Consider the following 22,097-nt stretch of genomic DNA (forward strand, 5'->3'; position numbering starts at 1 on the left):
AAATTGGGTGCAGAGCTTGCCCTGGTGGTGTGGGTGCAAGAGATGGGGCAGGCTGACCAACTCAGCTAACACCCAGGCCCAGATCCAGGGCTTTGAGTTGGCCCACCCTGACATCTACCCTCTTTATGAACTACTAGAAGAGTAGAAGTGAAGAGGCTGGTCCTGCAAAGCCAAAGCGGCAGGATCTCCATGGCACAGGGGAACAACAGGATCTCTGAGAGGAGTCCCAGTGAGAGTCTAGTATTGACAGCGTAGCAGAAGCCAGAGGCCTCGAACCAGACCAATGACTCAGTGCAGTGAACATTTGCAAGTAAAGATGTATGGACAAAAGGGTACACTGTGGGACACGCTGTGACACACTACAGCTTCCAAGGTGAGATTTTGTTTGTTCATTTGTTTGTTTAATTTTCTTTTGTGGGCAAGGTTGCAAGCACAGAGGACAGAGGGCAGAGGGCAGAGGGGAGATAGGAAGGGATGGAGAGATGAGTGGGATTAGGATACATGATGTGAGATTCACAAAGAATCAATAAGATACTAGAAACAAAAAAAGCAAAAAGAAGAGGAGGAAGAGGAGGAAGAGGAGGAAGAGGGAAGAGGGGGAGGAGGGGGAGGAGGGGAGGAAGAGGAGGAGGAAGAGGAGGAGGAGGAGGAGAGAAAGTCTGTCATGTAGCTCAAACCGGCCTTGAACTCACTATGTAGTCAAGGATACTTTGATTGTCTGATCCTCCTGCCTCCATCCTCTGAGTGCTGGGTTCTAGGCGTACAACACCATGCCCCGTTTACCCTGAGGTGGAGATGGGACCTAGGCCTTCATCCGTACTTTCATCCGTATTCTACCAACTGAGCTGCATTCCTGGCCTGAAACTCATTTATTAAGACCACAGTGCTTCAATTCAAGACATGGAATCATTTACAGATGGCAGACTCCTTTCCGAAGGACACTCTGGTTGAGGCCATACCAACCCCGTGAATATGTCTCCCCCACGTCATCTGTATTTGGGAGTAATTATCCATGCCTCAGAGTGGCAGAGTTCTTCAATTTTCCATGTAAATTTCCCCCTGTGGTATTAAGGTCTTCTACTTGACCTGATTGACGTAAGAGCATCATCACATTCTTCGAGGTTTAGGGACTAACCATGGAGGGACACAGCAGCCCAAGACACTTCCCATAGAGCACCAGGTCTGTTTTCTTCTGCAGACGCAGATGCAGACCTGCTACCAAGACTTACACTCTGACATCATCACCTGTCCATAGTCCTCTTCTCATCTGCTGCCACACATGCACAGAGCCCAAACAGAAAGATCAGCTTGTGGCAAGGTCCTTCAGCAAAGCACCCAGGCTGAAGTAACTGTCCCACAGCCCCCTTCCCAGACAGAGGCAGTGGGGCTCTCCCGGACAGCCTTTGCTTCCTGTTTAGTCCTGTTCTTTGTTCCCAGCAGGTTGCTGGGAACCAGGGCAGTTGCCAATTACAGCCCAGCTTTAATTGTTTTTCCTTAATAATGACTGTGCACAGATCTTTTGTCAGTCTTCTGCATGGATTCTCAGAAGGCAGAGGCTGTAGGGATTAGGGGACGCCTGCCTCCTGCCAATCTTGTGTATACTTTCCATCCTGTACCATGGCCAACCAAGGGAAAGGGCTACGCTTCAGTCCTCCAAGCTGGCCTGACCCAGCAGGACTTCCCAAGGGGTGGAATCTCTAGAAACTGCCTCAGACTTCTCAGGAGGCTTGTACCCTCCCCAGGGACACATGCTCAACATGCTCAGTCACTCAGGCATGAGGACTTGAGCTCAATCTCCAGAATCTGTCATTTTTTTTAAAAAAGGCCAGGCATAGTAGTATGCACCTTGTAATCCCAACACTGGGAGAGTAGAAAGAGGTGGGTCCCTGGGTACACTGGCCAGCCAGCCTAGCCTACATGGTTAGTTCCAGGACAGTTAGAGACTTCAGGGCTCCACACATACTTGTACATACAGAAGAAATAAGCACGCCCATGCATGCACATACATGCACATGCACACACACACACACACACACACACACCCTAATCCCTAGCATCTTGACATACCTAGCACATCCATTAACCTTAACAGGTAGGTCCCAGCAGAAATCAGGGTATGGAGGGAGGGAACAAAGGCACGCCCACACAAGCGTGTCCTCTGTGATGTGTGACCAGGCTGGGGCTAGGAGAGGCCAGAGCTGGATTTGGGTCACTGGGCACACTTTCTCCTCCCATTCATCTCTCTGTCTCCCAGGGAAGTTATGTTTGTGTTCTCATGGGAACAACAAAACATTTGCCAAAGCTCTCTCAGGGTGTAACATTCCACCTTCCCCAGGATCCAACAGAAGCAACAGGCAAGGTGACTTTGTACCAGGAAAGCCACTGGGTCTCTAGTCACAGCAACGGCAGGCACACTGCCCTTCCTCCATCACCTCCAGTCAGAGGGATGACGCCAACACCAGATACTCTCTTGAACAAAGAAATTACTGAGGCATTCATGTTTCTACTGCCTGTATGGCTTTGGTGAGGAAATCCATTCACCTGTGGCCTTGGGGTATTGGCTAGTATCTTGGAGTTTACTAGATACAAATGAACTCATAGCTTCAAGCTAGGTGTGTTTGTGTGGAAAAACAAAGAGGCTCACTCATATCATCTAGGAAGGATAGCCAATGCAGGCATGCTAGATCGTGTAGCTGCAGGACGTGTTTTGATCAGAGGACACAGCCCTTTAAAATGGTGTCTTGGCTAAGTAGGCCAGACTCCTCTATGAAGAAAAGCTTCCCGACAGTGCATAATGGCTTGTCCACCCCAGCTTCCAAATGCCCCTTACCTCTAATCTCCTGTCCAACAGAAGCACAATGGTAGGCCTGCCCACTAGCTGGAGAAGGGGCCTGGCTAACGACTCAACACAAAAGCCCCTTGAAAAGACGTCGTCAGGCCCTATCTGCATCAGCTGAGGCGCTCAGGTGAAATTACACGCCTTGGGATGTTCACCCTCCTACAGCTGAGTGTAAAAACAGACCAGTGCCTTACATAGACTGTGAAATTTCTAGACAGGCATATAGTGTTACTGTCTGGAACTTTCCATGAACCTCCTCAGGTTACCATACATATTTATATGAACACCATATTTAAAGAAAGGAAAGCATGTTGTGCCTGGTGGTCGTTTTTAATTGAATTCATCTGGGAATTTTAAATCCAAAAAAGTTTAGTGCTGTTTATGGCATATGAAGGTTTGAACGGACTGTGACTTTTGCTCTTTGGGATGGGACAGTGTGAAGTGTTGTTAGAGCCACCTGTGAAAACCACTAAGATGCAGAACTAAGAAATGGGACAATATGACACCGCACCACTGCCGTGCTCCTTCAGAGCTGACCTGGCCTTCACAGCGTCCTGCTCAGAAAAAAGAAACTTACATTCCTTAAAGATAGCCCTCCTGGGCTGGAGAGGTCGCTCGGGGTTAAGAACACGTGTTGCTGTTGCAGAGGACCTGGTTTGTCTCCCATCACCTACATGGGGCCTCATAGCTGTCTGTAACTTCAGTGCCAAGGGATTAGACGTTCTCTTCCAGTGGGCAACACACACGTGTATAAGTGTTTACATACATGTAGGCAAAACACTCGTACACATACAAAACTAAATTAAACTGAAAGATACTGCTTGAGAGTCAGGTATAATCCAAGTAGAGGAAGCAGAGGAAGAAGGATGGTTTCAAGTTCAAAACCAGCCAGGGCTACAGAATGAAACCTTGCCTTAAACAAATAAACAAAGGATCCACAGGAGAGCTCAGCAGGTAAAGATGCTTGCCACCCAAGCCTAAGGACCTGAGTTCAATCCCCAACTACTTTGCACAAGTTGTTCTCTGACCTCAATACACACACACACACACACACACACACACACACACACACACACCAGACAGACAGACAAACAGACAGATGTAATCATGCCACAGCACCAGGTTTAATGTTTACCATGGTGAGCCAAGGATGGGCAGGTAGTTGAATGAAGAGTACTATGGGTGTTGGAAACTAGATACCATTTTCTTGACACTTGACATGACACTGTGACACTAGCTGGGCCCTTACTGAGGTAGACACAGAGCCTCTGTCATATGCCATTCCTTTAAAGGAGCTTGTGAAGCCTCCACTCTGTGTTTAAAAGGCCCGTTAGTCTAATAGGGGGCAGGAAGAAGAGCCAGGCTCTGGGAGTGAAGCATCCAACCTTAGTTCTCCCTTCTGGCCCATCAAAGTGACATTTGTTCTCATGGAGAAACTCAGCTCCCTCACTTCCCAGGGTCTAAGCAAAAACCAAGGAAAAATTATGAGGAGTCCCCTGGCTTGACTATGTGGCTCCCCTCTAATGTCCTGCCTCTTGGAAGCTACCATACAAAGGGGTTCAGATTATGCACCACACAAAGTGCCATATTCAATTGATGATCCAAGCTGGGTCACACACAGACCCACGAGGCCGGGCACACTCAAGAAATATGGCAGAAGTCGCAGCTGTAATTCATGTGTGTCCTCTGGCCTAGGGATGCTCTTAGCATCCTTGAGGTCTTGTGTTTACCCACTCATAGTTCTTAGAATCACAATTCCCCTCAACGGTACTCAAACCTGCTATAGGGCTGGAGAGGGTGAGGAGTATGCAAATCTATACTTTGATTAGGCCTTGTGTAATGTGATTGTGTCCCATGCACATGGGCCTCTATAATCGGAGCATCATCTCCAGAGTGCCCTGGAGTCAAGAGCAACTCTCAGTGAGGACTAAGGCACTCTTTCTGATTGACGGCCCTGTGAATTCTGTTGCCCTGCCCTTTCTACTTCAAACGAGGCTCTGTCTCCTACCAGCCTGCAGCACAGTCTTCACTCAGGAGTTCTCCAATGTTTTACCAATAGGAAGACTGACCATAGCTGCTCTGTAAGAATGAGGCCCTGAGTTCTACATGCTTGTTGTGATGCTCCATGCATATGATCCCAGCACCAGGAAGCCACATGGAAATGGGAGGCTTGCCGGGCAGCCAGTCTAGCCCAATTGGTGAGCTCTAGGCCAATGAGAGTCCATGCCTTACAGGAGGTGGAAAGTGTTCCTGAGGATGACACTCAAAGTTGTCCTCTGGCTTCCATGCGCCCACACATACGCATGTGTTAAAAAGAAAGGGAAGCTGCCCCCCTCCCATCCACCCTTTGTTAGCCCTGTCTTAGGTCTTCTTTCCTTTTAGAACTAGGAAGAGGTACAATGTGTGAGCTGATAACTAGGACGTGAGATGCAACTCATTCATAGGGCGGCAATAAACGCAGGCCCCGGCTCTGTGGGCAGGCCCTTTCCAGTCCACAACATCCATTCCATGGCAGAACTCATTCCATCTCCCTCCATTCTCCCTTGAAAGGTGGTAGCCACTGTCTCACAGCCCAACCAACTCCTCAGCCTGTGGTAAATGTCTACCAACTCCTCCTACATTTGAGTGCCAGGCCAAAACAAGCAGCAAAAGAAACAAAAAGAAAGTTCTGGCTGCCAACCAAAACACCACCACCTTCCTAGTAATCCTCCAGTTTAGCAGTGAGGTCAAGAGTGGGCACGGATCCCAGGTACCTTTGCCAGGGGTGTGGGAGACATCTGGTCAAAGAGGCTGTCCCCCACAAGGAAGCATATTGTCTCGGGTGACCACATCCACTTGCAGGGAATTCTCTGCTCTGGAGATTTGATCTGTGACTCCCATTGGGCTTTCCCTGGCTTTAGTGCACATCGGATCCCTGCCAACTTTAGGACTTTATAATCCTACAAAATCCAGCACACCCTTTGGCTGAGCCACAGGCAAACTGCAACAGCAGTTATGGGGACTAGAGCCTGATGCCAGAGGTGACAGATAGAGCCTGATGCCAGAGGTGACAGGCAGCCTTCTTCACCTTTAGGTTCTGGCTTACAACCTAGTCAGAGCTGGGGTTCTATAAAGAAAGGGTCACCCCACTGTCTCTGGACATTTCATCAGCCGGAACACACAGTCTGTCACCAAAGGATACCTGACACTTGTTCCCCTTTTGAATTTGAGGCATAAATCACAGCTGGATTCAACCGCCCTTGTTTTTGACCAGGTATCTGAAGGCATAGCCTTCTCTCAGGCAGGAGATGAAGGGAGGAGCACATTGGCAGTGACAAGGCTGGCGAGGGGTGGGGAGCCTGCTCCCATTCCCCATGGCCTTCAGACTAGGTCTGCAGACTGCGCTGCACAGAGGTGCCTTACTCTGGGGCATGAAAGAAGAGAGATGGTAACTTACATGGCTCTTCTTGCCTTCTCCATCCTCTACAGATGTAATGACTGTCTCAGAAAAGACCGTCTGTCCACTCTGGTTGTTGGTTATCTACAGATAAACACAGGTGTAGTAAAAATGAAACAAGGAATTCTGGGAAAAAAATCTCAAGACTTGGGTTTTTCACTTTCTGAAGTGGGAGTCCACAGGATGCCCGCTCTCCCTTCTGAGTTGTAATCACGGCACTGCCATCAGACAGAGTTCCTGGAGATAGTCCGAATCCACATCATCAGGTGACCATGCAGAGGGAACAAGGTGATAGTGGACAGCACAAGTCTGGCACCTGCCACCTAGTAAGTACTTGACACCAGCTATTTTTATCACTCTTGGGGCTTGGCTCTCGGTGTTGAGATTCTTTTTGACAAGATTCCAGTCTGACCAGTGTGACAGCAGAGGCTTGTAATCACAGCACTTGGGCTGTGGAGGCAGAAGCATCAGGAGTTCAAGGTCATCCTTAGCTATAGAGTAAATTGGGATCCAGGCTGGGCTGGATTTCTAATAAGTAGACATCCAGTCTATGTATCTTGCCAGACAAATGTCTCCATAAGAGGCAAGAAGGTGAAGGTTCTGGCCACTCCGCCCAGCTCCTGATTCTATAGAATTATTCACCTCACTGACATAGCTCTGAAGCACACAGGGTCCCTGTGCCAGCCTGCGGGCTGCCCGATTCTGTCCTGGGTCAGCAGCTCCTCCAAGGTCAGGACTAAAGATGAGTCTGAGTATCCTAAAACGCTCTCTGAGCCCCAGCTCAGCTGCCAGCAACTATCTAGTCACTTCTCGTCCCTGGTTTAGGGTTCTCATTTTGACATTATCTTTAAAGTTGGCACCAGCTGTACTCCCTCAAGAGTCCACAGCCAGAACCAAGATCAGCTTCTGCTTCCCAGGCAGCAAGGGCCAATCTCCACCACCCTGTTCCCCTTTGCTCTCTCTTTTTCCTCCTCCTAGGTTTCAAGTCATCCAGGATGGCCTCAAAGACACTAGATAGATAGCCAAGGCTGGCCTTGAACTCCTGATCTTCCTGCCTTCACTTCCTAAATGCTGGGATTACAGGCATGAGTTAGCATGCCTGGCTCGTGCTAAATATTTCATCCCTGTGAAAAGGAATGGTGTCTTTTTTATTTTATTATTTATTATGTAATCCTGTCCCAGGCCCTTTCGGCACTTTTATTATCCCACAATGCATTTCTTCCTCTCTAGGAAAAGAATGCATGCAATATTTTCTGAATCTATTTCATTGCCACTATGCACCTGCCTCCCTCGGCTCTGCACAGGCTGGTGCTCCATGGAACCCCTTGAGAACCTCTTCTGGGAACAACTCTCCCTCTGTCAGTACCCATGGGTCATGATGGCACACACCTTTAATCCCAGCACCCAGAGACGGTGAGGCAGGTAAATCTCTGTGAGTTCAAGGCCAGCCTGGTCTACATTGTGAGAACCTATCTTTAAAAACTGTTTCCCTTTTGTTTTTGTTTGCTTTTGTTTTCTGAGACAGGGCCTCTCTGTGTTGCACTGGCTGTCCTGCAACTGCCTCTACTTCCCAAATTGCCGGGATTAAAGGTGTACTGCACCACATCCAGCAGAAGGTTTCCCTCCTCACGTTGAGTGGTGAGCGGTGTCACTCATGAACTGCTCCTGAGGGCAGAGTGAAGCCCCACCCACCATAAGGTCTCTTCAACCCTGACACAGGCACCCGTGAAAACCTAAGAGGCCAGTGCCTCTGTCCCACCTGAGAAGAAGCCTCAGCTGCAGTACATTGGCTAGTAACTGCCTGAGGCACGCCTGTCTCCTTTGAACAGCACCCTCCCTTCCTTTGGGTTTATTCTGCTTTCTACAGCTCTCAGGTAGACATCTGTGGCTTGGTGTTAACACCTGTCAACCGTTTTCCCCAGTGGGACTGCCTATAGGAAGGAGGCACGGCTGTGTCACAGCCCTTACCTTGTGAACCTCCCGGTGCACATGGGCTGTGTTATTTTCCATCCTGGTCTCCGTGTTGGTCTCGTTGTGGTAGTTGGCAGGTAAACTTGACAGGGTCACCTCAGAGGACGTTCTAGCAGCCGCTTCTTCCGCCTCCATCTATCAAATTGAAGAAGCAAAATGGTTTCTTTCAATTATAACTGACGTGAAGAAAAGGGGCCATCTTCTCTTCCCTTCTGTAGGTGCAAAGACTGGGGGCAGTGGCAGTGGCCGTCAGACATGAGTTCCAAAGTTTTACACACCTCAGAAGGTTTACCTTATCCAGCAAGCCTACAGGCCTTATTCCTGGAACCCATGTAAAATGGTAGGATGTGATGCCCCCAAATTGTAATCCCACTACAAGGGATGGGAGGCAGAGAGGCAGTAATCATCGGGGAGTCCAGAGAGCAGCAGCAGAGACCCTACCTCAATAAGGTGAAGGGGAAAACTGACATCTGAACATTTGTCAGTTCCACCATACGTTCAACATAACACACACATGCACACATGCACACACACACATCTCTTCCCCTAAACACTTCCCCCACTTCTGTTTTTTTAAGATTTATTTATTTATTTATTTATTTATTTATTTAATGTATAAGAGTGCACTGTCGCTCTCTTCAGACACACCAGAAGAGGGCATCAGATCTCATTATAGATGGTTGTGAGCCACCATGTGGTTACTGGGAATTGAACTCAGAACCTCTGGAAGAGCAGTCAGTGCTCTTAATCACAAGGCCATCTCTCCAGTAATCTGCTTCCTGTTGACCTCTTTTACTTTTGTGATTTTGCATCGCCCTTGTCAATCTTTCTTTTCCTTTTAATATCACAGCCTCCTAGGAAATGAATGTTAATATCCCCACTTTACAGATAGGGAAACTGAAGCTCACAGAGTCTAGAGGAATTCCCAAGATGCCCAGTGTAGTCTGGAGTTGAAATTTGATCATTGGTCCTTGCCCAGGCCCTGGTGGCCTAACCCAAAGGTCACCCGCATTAAATTCCCACACAGTCAGCCAGTACCTCATTCTGTCTCTGGCCACAGAAATGTGCTCAGTCTTTGGAAGCCTCAAGTACTAATGTCTCCAATGAGGAACAGGATGGGGAAGAAGCACCCCAACTCCCCCACTTGTAAAACAAGTCTCTTTGTGGGTCCCAGTAGCGTTAAACCCCAAAGGGCTTAGCCTTTGCTGGTTTTCTCCTTCCCACTTCTTTTTGAATTCCTGCACGAATTTTTTGGGATCTGTCCCCCAACTAAACAGTTTGCAGCTAAGTTCTTGTTGCAGGATCTGGTGAATGTGGGAAGACTGAAATTCAGACAGAATATCCTTCAGGAGTTCCCTTCCCCACCCCATCTCTCAGTGACTCTGAGTGGATCTTCTATGGGATCAATAGATGGGTTCCGGGACCCACACTGCTTCCAGTCCTTCAGAAACACTTATCAATCGGCCTTTGGTGTCGGGCCTCTGAGGTCACACCCTCAGATCTTCTGGTCCCGGGAGCCTTACTGACACCTGTGTCACAAACAGCAGTGACACGAGTTTACACTCAGCTTTTCTTTCCGGGTCTATCACATCTCCAGCCCTGCTGAGTGGACAGGGGACAGAAGGATCATTCCACAGCTCCGCAGATCCAAGGGCAGCCCAGGTCATGGATGAGAGGGAATAGTGAAGCTTCCAGGACCATGAGGTCTCTTCAACCCTGACAGAGACAACCATGGAAGCCTAAGGGGCACCTCCTCCGACCTGTGAAGAAGCCTCAGCTGTGGTGCGTTGCGCAGTAGGTGCTTCGAGCGCTCTAATATGCTGTTGTTTTGACTCTGAAAAGCAAACCTCAAAAGGCATTTTTCTCCTGAAAACAATCACTCACTCTATCTCTGCTCCTCCCTTCCTTTCGTTCATTCTTTCTTTCTCCTCTCTTGACTTGTCTCATGTCTTTCTCCTCTCTTGACTTGTCTCATGTGACTGGCCTCTGACTCACTACGTACCAGAGGCTGGCTTTTAACTCCCTTAAGTAAACTTAAGCCCCAGATTTACCCCTAAATAACCACATAGCCTTGGGCAATACTAAGGCCCCTCTAAACCACAGACTGGATACATGGACAGTGAGGATGCTCCCCTCTTTGTTCAGCAGCTATGAGATTTAAGGGACTTCCGGTCTGAGCATGAATATGACACCTGCTGTAGGGTTAACAGGGGACAGGAGCAGCTCCCTCCTTATAGCCTCCTGTAAGGAAGCAGATGGTGAAGAAGCCAGCTTGGGAGACACAGGAGGGCAGGCAGCCAACAGCAAGCATCTGAAAAGCTCCCATTGTGACAAAGTGGAGAAGAAAGAGAAGAAACCAGGACTAGACAGGATGGGTGGGAAGGAAATGACATTTTTAAAGAAAGGGAGCTGGCATGTTTAGCAAAAAAGTAAGGTTTGGCTGGAAATAAGGAAAGCAAGGTATTGTAGAGGGTGTGTCCAGAAAAAGACTGTCTTAATGTGTTCTAAATTCCATTGGAACTGGAATTGTAGCGTTTGGCTTTCAGAGAGCTGGCAAGTCCCCAAATCTCCAGGGTACTGATGGCTGTCCCTCTCGAACCCCAGCCCCTCTCTGCCAGTGGCTGTAACAACACAAATGAGCTGAGGACTGTTTCATGAAACCATAAACTAAAAGTACAGTTTACCATGGAATCTTCGACCACAGTGATTCCTGCCACCAGCAAGAGAAACTTAAGCCTGAAGCAGTAGTTGCTTCACAGCAGAAGAATGTGAACGCTGTTAAAAAATAGCATCCGCAGCCCATCAAATTCATGGGTATTAAAGGAGCACAGTCGGAAAATTGCACAGATGAATCCAGGCTTGGTATTGGGGTGCCTCCCAGGACCCAGTCAGACAGTAAGAGTCCTCTATAATAAGCCAGTTACAGGCTGGGAGATGGAGCATGGGCAAAGGCATTGCCACTAAACCCGGATGATCAGAGTTCAGTCCCCGGGACCCGCATGGTAGGAAGAGAAAGCCAATTCCCTAAAGTGTTCTCTGACCTCCACATGAATACAGTGGGGCACGCGCGCACACACACACACACCAAATTATCATATTTACTAAAACATTTCAAATATACCAATTATAGATGTGGCAATGAGGGCAGAGGGGATAAAGTGGCTCTGTCCTTAACATACACTTCTTAAGGACACGGGATAACGAAACAAGAAAACCAGGAACTTCTCAGATAGAAGACTTTGGAGGATTTGCTTTCTCTAAAGATAATCCTAGAAAATCAGCTACTTTGTCCCCTAAGAGACAACAACAGCCTAAGGCAGCTGGAAAAAATAAAATGCCAGGAAGTTACTTGAAAGCAGATTCATGGCTCAACTATGTAAACATTAATGGCTTCTGGCTCGGGTCCTTTCTCATTCTCTTGAATAACAGCTCAACAGTAACTGTCCTGTGTTTGTGACATTTAAGGGGCTTTCTGGAAGTTTCTTTAAAAAGCTGGGCTGGTGATGGCTCTGAGAGCAAAGATGCTCACTGTGTCCCAGCCTCCCAGCCTCAAGTCAACCCCTGGAACCCACGCAAAGGTGAACGGGAAGAACCAACTCCACGGTTGTCCTCTCTGACCTGTGGCACACAGGTATGTGTACATGCACGCCTACACAGCCACCAACACACACACACACACACACATACACACACCATGCACACACACACACACACACACACACACACACACACATAATACTGATAAATAAAAATAAAAGTTATCTTTAAAAAGCCAATATCTAAAACCTATTAAAATCATACACCATTTTAAGTCTGGTTTTTAAAACTTTGCGTTTTTCTTTTCTCTTTCTTCCCACCCCACTTCAGTGCTGGGAATCAAACCCAAATTCAGGGCCCCAAGCATGCTAGGCTCTACCGCTGAGCTACAGTCAGAGCCCAAGACATTTTAAAGATGGGTTTCACTGAGGATTGACCACATGTTGGTAAATAGTGTGTTATTCGTGCTACTACTGTTTGTTTCTCTTTGGGTTGTTGTTGTTGGGTTTTTTTGTTTGTTTGTTTGGTTGGTTGGTTGGTTGGTTTGGTTTGTAATTGAGGGTCTGACTATGTAGCCCAGGCTGGCCTCAAATCTTTCTGCCTCAGCCTCCCAAGGGCTGGAACTACAAGTAAGTACCACTAAGCCTGGCCACACTACTGGTATTACTATAACAATAAAGATAGCCATTATTTCCTGAGACCCAATAGTCCTTCTTATTTATAATGACCTCATGAGGAAGGCACTTGGTCTATATCTACCTGCTTTTCTTATACCAATTTTTGACAGGGTAATTTGCTTTTCTATTTTCAAATCTTCTCTTTGATCCAGAGGTGGGTCAAAGATTTTTCTCCAGTTCAGACCCTGAATCCCATCACTAATAAATGGTAGTCCTGGGATCAAATGAGAGACAGTTGGTCCTCACTGTCTACATCCCCCTCTCCTTTCCCATCTCCACAATCCATGAGGCCAATCTAGGGTAATGTCATTGACTTTGTTAGATGTGATGATCAATGTCTTTTGTTTCCAGCCAATCTGCACAACTTAAGCAGAGATGTGTCCAGATGGGCAGCAGTGGAGCAGTGGAAATGATAAAAATTTCCACGGGAAAAGCATAGCACTAAGGTCTGATGGGGTTCCAAACTGCACTGTGGCCGTAAAGGCTAAGCACTCCTCATAGGAAGCTGATATCAGAGAGCCCTGCTACAAACCTTCTGAACTGTGGCGGGCACTTCCTAGAGAGCTAAAACATGGAAGTGCTGTTGTCAGCGTTCCTGGGAATCCATGTGTATGTGGGAAAGTCCTACAACCCAGGTAAGAATAGCAGGAGGCCTGACTTGAGCAAAAACGGTCAGGAGCTCCATGCAATCTAGAGCCACAGAGTTGGGGGCTGCTGACCCCTCCCACACACACACACACTTCAATCACTTTATATGCAAACTGCTCCATGAGCTCAGAAAACCCACAGGTCCTGGGCCCCAGGCCTGTCTGGTAGATACTCATATATGGCTGCTCGTGTCCCTGCATCTCAATCCAGCGATCCCTGCAAAGCCCATCAGCCTGGCTTGGAGAATGGAGGGCAAAATACACCCAAACTATACATGCTGAGGTGAAATCAACCTATCCCAGCAGGCAGCGGCCAACATTTAAAACTACCCAAGTGGTTAGTTACCACATAGAGACGCCAAGACCCCAACTCACTTGTCTGGTTCACTGCAATGGCTGGTTTCATTCCAACCCAAACGCCCATCTCACTAAGTGCCAAGGACGGCTAGCCACCAGCTGATCAAGGAGATTCAGGCAGCTTTCAACATGGTTGGGTCCCATCTTAGGAAACGGAGAGGGGTGCTACCCAAGTGTTGGCTCCTGGAAGATGAGAAACCAAAGTTTGCCTCTCATCTGCCAGGTACCACATTTTTGGCAATTTTCAGGTAATTCTCGTAGGAAACGGAGGTCGGGCTGCTAAACGATTGACCACAGTCAATCCACCTACTGTTGAGTGGCAGAATCTGAACCTTGGTCTCCCAAACACACTGGTGTAGGTGAGCAGCACCTCTCATACCCTCCCTTCTGACCATGACTCTTAGGACTCTACTTCAGCACTCCTTTGCTGCCCCACAACACATTTAAGGGAGCCAGACAGACTGTTAGCAGAGCTCAAGACTCTTTTCCGCACGACTGGCATCCTGTTTCTTGGGGAAGATGGTACAGGCTTAATGCCCAAGGGACATGTTGGAACTTGAAGCTGTCTGCAGCTAGCTGCTCCAATCTCTGCAAATCCACTGCACTGGGACAACAGAGTGGCCCCAACCTCAGCTCAGCTCCAACAGGGGACAGCCGGCTGAGTACCCGAAGACATCAGCGATTCGGTGGCTCCAGCTCCCCGGGGAGAATTCCTCCGAGCCTCCCTTGGTGGACAGGGATGCATTCAGACCTTTCAGCAGGCACATAGAACCGGCCGAGAGTAAGGATCACCCAGCGCTACACTCAAGGCAGTCTACGTCTGCCGTCAGGCCTTTTCCAGCTCTGCACAAAGCCAGGTCTTTGGCCAGCGCTGCAACCAGCGCTGAGAAACATTGCCTCCCCCACATCCCTCCAGGCCCACTCCCTTTCTCATCCTCGCACTTTCCGAGCCCGGCGCCCTCGGGGTGCACCCACCTCCTCCACCGCGCTGCGCAGTTTGTGCTGAGTGTCTTCCATCAGCTCCTCTACCTCTCGGAACATCTCATTGAGCGTAGCTTCCTCCTGAGGGTAGTTAAGAGCCGGGCCCGGCTCTGCCGGAGTCCAAGTGGCCGTCGGGGCAGGAGTGGGGGCAGTGGGGACCACCGCCGCTAGCAGCATACACAGCAAAATATCCCGGAGCCACTGCATGTTTGCTCCGCGCTGGCCGCCGCCTGTGTGTCCCGGAACGCTATCAAAGACTGCAGGACCACCCCTCTTCCCCGTCCCGCCCCGCCCCGCCGCTCTGCCCGCCCCCAGATGGAGCGAGACCCAGCCCCCTCCCAGACTCAATATCTGCTGGAAACAGGGTGACCGCTACTCCGCTCCAGCCTGGATACCCCAATCCCCCAAACCCGGTTCTAGTACCTAGGAGGAGCTACGCTTGACACTCTAATGAAAACCCAGCTTCAGAACCTAAGTCTTCTTCTCTTTATTGCAGACCACTTGCCCGGACCAGTGGACAGCTAGGCTACAGGTTCAAGCCCCGTCCCTTTCTTTACTAGTTTACCGAGCAATTCTATTGATCTTGGCCCCTGACTAAGACTCTAGCCTCTTCTAGCCAGGAGCAGGGCTCGATAGAGAGCCCAGATCATCCTCCTCCCATAGTGATACAAATGCATGAATCCCCCACCTCTACCTAAGGGAGACCCAGCTGAGCCATGCCCACGACGATGACCATACCGCTCACCCACTTCGAATGAACAAAGCTGAGCTGCAAGATGGATCTGGTCACGACCGGTCGCAGGGCTTCCACAGAGCAGCCGGAGCAGAATATGCACTGTACGCGGCGTGGATGCAGAAGCCCTGGTACCAGAAAGCTGCAGCCTGCGCCCCCCAGTCCACCACGCCTCCGCCGCGCGGGATGGGGCGGTTGCACAGCCAATCGCTCTCCAGGCCGCCTGCGATCTCACAGCTCATGCCTGCCTCTAAATCCTGGGAGGCCCATCTGCAGGGTTCTATCCTCTTTCTGGCAGCCCCCTACCTCCGCGATAGCCCAGGTTTCTACTATATTTTACAGCCTTCTTGGGTCTCACCTTGCTAGCTCTAAGCCCGCCTCTGCCTTGGACGCAGGGATGGAAACCCAGCCCCTCAGCCATCAGAGGGTAGTCTAGACGGTCCTCAGCCAGGAAAATCCACTTTTGGCCACGAGAATGGGTCAACAGAATGTCAGCAAGCCCCTAGACAGGCGACATACCAGAGTAGCTAGAACTGACACCAACAGCTCCAGTTTTGCCAAACTAGAATGATCTGTAACATAGCTTGATGTATGCTGCAGGCTATAGTTGTACGTGTAATTCCTACTTAATACGCACGATGCATGCAGAGGGGTCGGGGCTTGGAAACAGGCCGTGTAACTTGAGATAGCAACCTTGCCTATTGGCAGTTATCTCTTCAGTGCCTAGAAAGGGAGAACTTTAAAAAACGGGTTTTCGAAAACCTTTCTCCCACTATTTTGATTATCTATCCTGACACCTGGGCGGCCGCCGAGCATCTCCTGACCTTTCCCGTTTCTTCCCTGTGCTCCATAATTTTTTGTCAACTTGACACAAACGAGAGCCACCTGGGAAAAGAACACAGTTGAGAACCGCCTCCATTGGCTTGGCCTGTGGGGCTATATCTATACAGTATTTTCTTAATTGCTAATTGATGTAGGAGACCCCAGCCACTGTGGGTGATGCCACTGATAGGCCGTTGGGCTTAGGCTGTGTAGGAAAAGTGGCTAAGCAAGCCAGAGGAGAAAAAGACAGCACAGTGCCTTCCTCCATCGCCTCTATTTCAGTTCCTACTTCTGGCTTTGAACTCCAGGCCTGGCTTCCTTTGATGATGGAGTATAAATCTGTAAGAGGTAATAAACCCTTTTCTCCCCCAATTGACTTTTAATCATGATTTTTATCACAGTAATAGAATGCCAACTGGAACATGCCTCATCTGTCCCCTGGGGTAGCTATTGAAGTTTGCTCCCAGGTCACTGACTTGCTGGAGTCTCTTCACCAGCCCCTCCCCCACCCACCCACGGGGAACCAGGAGCTCCATTGTCTCCGAAGGGCCTTAGGCCTGCACACCGGATCCTGAGACACAAATCGGGGCCGTGTGCTTATTGTAATAGGTGCTGGTGTATTGGTACAGTGACGGGGTTAGTGGGCAAGCATTTTATTTATTTGTTTACTTTTTTATTTTATTTATTCAGTTTTACTAATGAAGTTGTTACTTTTGGTCTCAAACAAGGACCCTTTCTTAAGGTTCCCAGACCAACCAGGAGTTAGATGGGGATTTAAAACCAGTAAACCAGCTCCAGAGTTTCTACCTTTGAACGCTTTATACTTCTTTGCTATCCTTCAGCTGGGAAGTATCTGAGGTGACTTGGGAGCAGAAGATGAGCGATTTCCCTGGGGAAACACAGGAAGTGAGTGTTTGAGATGGTGACCACTGTGCCATGTCTGTACACCTGAGTCTACAGCAGTGGCCGTGGCTTCTCTGAGGTCTTTTTCCTACTAGGCAACTGCTTGTCACTGATGTGTGTGTGTGTGTGTGTGTGTGTGTGTGTGTGTGTGTGTGTGTGTGTGTGTGTGGTGGGGGTATCTGTCACTGTCACATAGGCAGAGAATGGAAGGGAGACTCAGAGAAGCTAGGTCACACTCAGTCAATGACTACAGACCTGCCTCTGGCCAAGCTGGGACATCAAGCCATTCTTCTAGGCCTCTAAGGAGAGACTCATGGCGTCCAAGGAAAGCTTCCTCCCCAGCATGCTTTGCTCTTCCCTCCTGGTGTCTGACAGGCCTTGCTCAGCCACTCCTTAGCTTTCTGGAGATGGCTGACCCGGTGTGAAAAGCCTGCTGAGCTTTAGACGCCCTGCCTGTCAGTCACTGTAGCTCAGTGTTCACTCACCAACAGAGATGAAAGCTGACCTGGAGTAGTGTGTGTGTGTGTGTGTGTGTGTGTGTGTGTGTGTGTGTGTGTGTGTGTGTATCCAGCGTCGGGTGAGGAACTGCGAGAGGCCAAATCTGCTCTCCAGCTCTCTATGTGTCTATAAAATGCTGAGGATCTCCCCAGATAAGCCCTGTCTTTCCCCTCAGATCTACTGCTAACCAAATTACAAAGGCTTTTCCTAATGGCAACCGACGGGCTGTGCTTTCTAATAGGGGGGAATATCAATTTTGTGACCACATTCTTTGCAGAACTGTTTTACAAATAGTTTTGTTATTAAAACTATCGCAAAAAGAAAAGGAAAATAAGAGAAAAAGAAACCATACACTACTCAATTATAACTGCTCTACCTGCCTGGCTTTGCACCAGTCTAGCAAGCAGCCCCAGGTGGCAGAGGAACTGAGCAAGCTGTAGCGATGGATACCACCCCAGTCCATACATGGTCTTGGCCCTGAAGAGCTTGGATGTGGGCAAAGAAAGCCCAGTTACCCTGGAGACTGTTAAAAGAGTCCCTTTGTAGGTGGCGTCTGTGAGATGAAGGGCTGAGGGGCAGGCTGGAGGGGAGAGGGGACAGATTTGCACAGACCTGTCATGTTTGGAAAAATGAACCTTCTGAAGCGCCACACTGGCAGTTTTATCTTTGTCCAAGATCTAAATGCACAAGGGACATCAGGGGCGGTGGAGGTGGTAGTTACTTCTCTGCCGTTGAGATAAACACCGCGGCCAAAGGCAGCTTAAGGAGGAGAGTTTATTCCGCTTACAGTCCCAGGGGGATAAGGGTTCATGCAGAGGGGGCGTGGCAACTGTGAGACCAAAGCAGGAACAAGAACAATACACCTCGTTAACACCAGTTAAGGGGTTATATTTGCAGATAAGAGAGTTAGGAATAAGTTTCTGTCTGTCCTATGTTTGTTTTTCCCATCTGCACTAGATGTGCTTGATCACACGTGGGCAGGAAGTGCATGTGCAGAAAATACATCAGGATGTACACTCGCCCCTGATTGGATGTAGGCGGCAGGTACAGGGGCGGGAATACGTTAGGAAGTATGCTTGTCCCTGATTGGGCCGGATGGGAAATGTGGTGAATTGTTGGTTTTGCCATTTTAAACCCCTGAAAAATGTGATTTATGGCTATTTCCTGGAAACCCGGAGATAGCTTTGACCAGAGGTCATCAACCTGACCAGTACTTAATTAAAGCTTGCTTCAAATTTGGTTTAAAATTGGGTAGTGTTGGGGGCTGGAGAGATGGCTCAGTGGTTAAGAGCACTGACTGCTCTTCCAGAGGACCTGAGTTCAAATCCCAGCAATCACACGGTGGCTCACAACCATCTGTAAAGAGATCTGATGCCCTCTTCTGGTGTGTCTGAAGACAGCTACAGTGTACTTATATATAATAAATGAATAAATCTTTTTAAAAAAAGAATTAAAGATGTGTGCTTTAAAAAAAAATTGGGTAGTGTTCTTATCCTCCAGTGATGGGGGGAAAGTACAGGAAACAAGAAGCTGAGAATTCATATCTTTAATTACAAACATGAGGCAGGCAGAGAGGAAAAAATAGAATTAGGTGATTACATATAATCTCAAAGCCCACCCCACAGTGACCTACTTCCTTTACCAACTGGGACCAAGTGTTCAAATACCCAAGCCTATCAGGGACATCTCTCATTCAAACCACCACAGGGGGTGTGGTTTTGTTTATTTGTCTGTCTTCTTTCAGAGCATCAGGAGCACTTTTTGGAATAATTATGCGACATTCTAAATTCTCACATTCTCTCTCGGAGAACCAACTGTGACATAAACATCTCATTTCGTGGATGAGGACGTGGTCCCCGCACGCTTGTCACTCACTAGAAATTTCCTAGAGAGTTAGATGCTTCTGGGCAGTTTTGAATCTTGCTCTCTGCCCCCCGAAACACACGCCCAAGGAGGCCTGTACAGCACTGCTCCTCAAAGCTCTGTGTGTGCTGTGAGCATCCAAGGCCATTTGTTGGCACTTTTGATGAGGAGAGAGGATAAACTGGGTCTCTCTCTCTCTCTCTCTCTCTCTCTCTCTCTCTCACACACACACACACACACACACAGAGCTCAATACTGAGTGGCAATAAAAAGAATGAGTGACATTTATAGGCAACGATTTCGCTAAGTCTCAGAAACATTATGTAAGGTTGGAAGAGGCAGTTATCGAAACGAAATTCACAGACTACGGTATGTACATATTTTTAAAACATAAAATAATAACAGATATTGCTCATGAGTTCTTGCAAATAGTAACAAATACAGGTATAATACCAGGCTTAAATGTGTAGCCTGCTTCTGAGTGAGAGGCAGCAGAAAACACACAAAACCGTTTTTCCCCGTTTTCTAATACAGCTATATATGTAAGGCCAGGCTCTATGCAAATGAGGTGTTTACTTTAATTCCTAATTCTCCTGCCTCTACCTTCCAAATAAAAGGCTCGTAGGCCTATAGCACCACTTGGCCCTCTCCATCTCAAATAGATTATGGTGAATATAAGTTGAAATAACTTATAAGATTAATGTGCTTTGCCATGATTGTTTCATTTTGTAAAGTTATTTGAAGCGTGTTATGGAGAATGCACTTGTACATAGTTAAGTATGCTTGTTACATACTTTGTGAATCTCCAGACAGAGCCAATGGTGCTGTGGTGTGTGCGTGCGTGTGTGTGTGCTGCTTGTTGTGTGTGCATGCTGCTTAGTTTTGTGAACTTGACACTAACTAGAGTCATCTGGAAAGAGGGAACTTCAACTGAGGAGGAATCGTTCCCATCAAATTGACCCCTTGGCAAATTTATTTTCTTGATTGACAGTTGATGTGGGAGGGCCCATCCCACTGTGGGCAGTGCTAATCCTGGGTTTGGTCCTGACTTCTTTTAGTGATCCACTGTGATTCAGAGATGTAACCCAATAAATTCTCCTCCCCGCAAATAAGTTGGACTAAAATGGGTGGAGTTACAGGCAGAGAAAATGTCTCTGGTGGCTGTTTTCATGGCTTAAATGAAAAAGGTATGATTACACGCATAGACTCAAGTCCCTGCAGCCGCCTTCAATCTATTCCAGAGCAGCCACAGGGACACGCTAAGTAAATTCAAGCCTGTGAGGCCACGGCACCATGAAGAACAGGTACATAGACAGGTGGGACAGGGAGGGCAGGGAGGGCAGGGGAAACAAAGGTCAAACCTGACTCCTATAAGGTACGTGAAGGACCACCATCCTTGCTCCATCTCATAGCAACAGGGTGGAGGGCAGGTTGGCGTGGGTGGCCACCTCATTCCACTCAACTGAGGATGGGCAGCTCAGCGAAGCTGACCCATCTTCTCTCTTTGATCTAAGGCTGAAGAAACCATCAAAATGAGAAAGAGAGAAACCCACTCATTCATGAGTCTGAGAGAGAAGAGAGGTTGAGACACCGCCTGGACCCTTGGCGCTTTTTTATTTTTTAAATGAATCCTTCTGAGATCCATATATATCTTTAGAGACATATATATCTTTAGAGACATATATATCTTTAGAGACATATATATCTTTAGAGACATATATATCTTTAGAGACATATATATCTATCTTTAGATTCTTCAAGTCCTTGGAGGATTGTTCCAGGATCCTCGCAGATACTCGACCCATAAAAAGAAATGTCGTGTTTGCACGTGGCCTGCCCAGTTGGACGTGTGCTTCATTCTCCGCTGCTCTTCCCATCTGTTTACTGATCTGAGGCTGCCTCACGTAACCAAGGCCAGCTTCCAACTCACTAGTGGCAAAGGTGTCTGACTCCTGAATCATTCCACTTCCACCTGCCAAGTGCCCGGATTAGAACCGCTGGGCCTGGCTTGCTTGCTTTCATTTTAAGGAGGCAATGCTCTTCAAGGCAGTCTACTTATTCACAGGAGTTCACTGTCTTCCTTTGAGGTTTCTAAGTAGCAGGATCATCTGCTCCTGCTGAACAGAGACAAGTTACCAAGAGCAGCTCCCCTCCGTTAGCCAGCCCCTGCTAGTCTATGCCGTATGCGAAGTTTCCTGGAGACTTCCCTGATCCTGCCTGTAACATAAAATAGTTCAGGGAAAAAAAAAAGGTGCCAAGATTTTTCTGAATGGAAACTCCATCTGCCCTTGGAAAGACTGTCTACGTGGATTCATGGTTTCCATGAGTAACAGCCACTGGATATCCAAAATAGTGTTTCTTTTGCCAAGTTTCCATGGGTGGTGCCAAAAAGACCCATAGGACCTTATCCTGGCCATCACCCTTGTAGCACAGCACAGGAGGGAGAGCCTTGAGGCTGGTTGCCTTGTTTCTTTGGCTAGCAGGTGTGTCCGTGGGCTCTCTGTGCTATCACATGTGTCTGAAGTGGGGGATGACTAACAAGCAGGAGGAGTATTTTGGTGAAACTGGCTCACAAAAAGAAAATGTGGCAGAGCCTGCTGGTGAATGGTTATTATTATAGAACCTGGACCTCCCAGCAAAGCAGCCTGCTTTCGGAAGACCATAGGGAGCAGGCCCGTTGAGTCCCCTCAGAAGTAGGAGGTTAGGAGAGACAATGGATGCTCCTCTGTGATTCAAGCCACTCTCCCCTGCTCTTCCCAGCCAGCTGTATGCAACTCTACCCCAATCTCTCAGGCTGTCAGAGGTGCTGTCCCACAGACCATGGAGGGTTATG

General features: G+C 48.3%; 1 protein-coding gene across 2 annotated transcripts in view; it reads right to left on the bottom strand.

The window, feature by feature from the left end:
* Dkk3 (dickkopf WNT signaling pathway inhibitor 3) overlaps window positions 1–15,301 on the bottom strand; it is a 42,308-nt gene extending 27,007 nt beyond the window's left edge. The window contains 4 exon segments of one of the 2 annotated variants that reach the window (NM_138519.2): window positions 6,276–6,359; window positions 8,244–8,381; window positions 14,440–14,675; window positions 15,184–15,301. In NM_138519.2, the coding sequence (NP_612528.2) occupies window positions 6,276–6,359; window positions 8,244–8,381; window positions 14,440–14,652 (435 nt within the window). In that variant the 5' untranslated portion in view covers window positions 14,653–14,675; window positions 15,184–15,301. 2 annotated transcript variants of the gene reach the window in all.
* Between the last annotated feature and the right edge of the window lie 6,796 nt (window positions 15,302–22,097).

Source organism: Rattus norvegicus, chromosome 1 (assembly GCF_021556685.1).
Source record: "Rattus norvegicus strain SHRSP/BbbUtx chromosome 1, alternate assembly SHRSP_T2T, whole genome shotgun sequence".
NCBI classification, from domain to species: domain Eukaryota; kingdom Metazoa; phylum Chordata; class Mammalia; order Rodentia; family Muridae; genus Rattus; species Rattus norvegicus.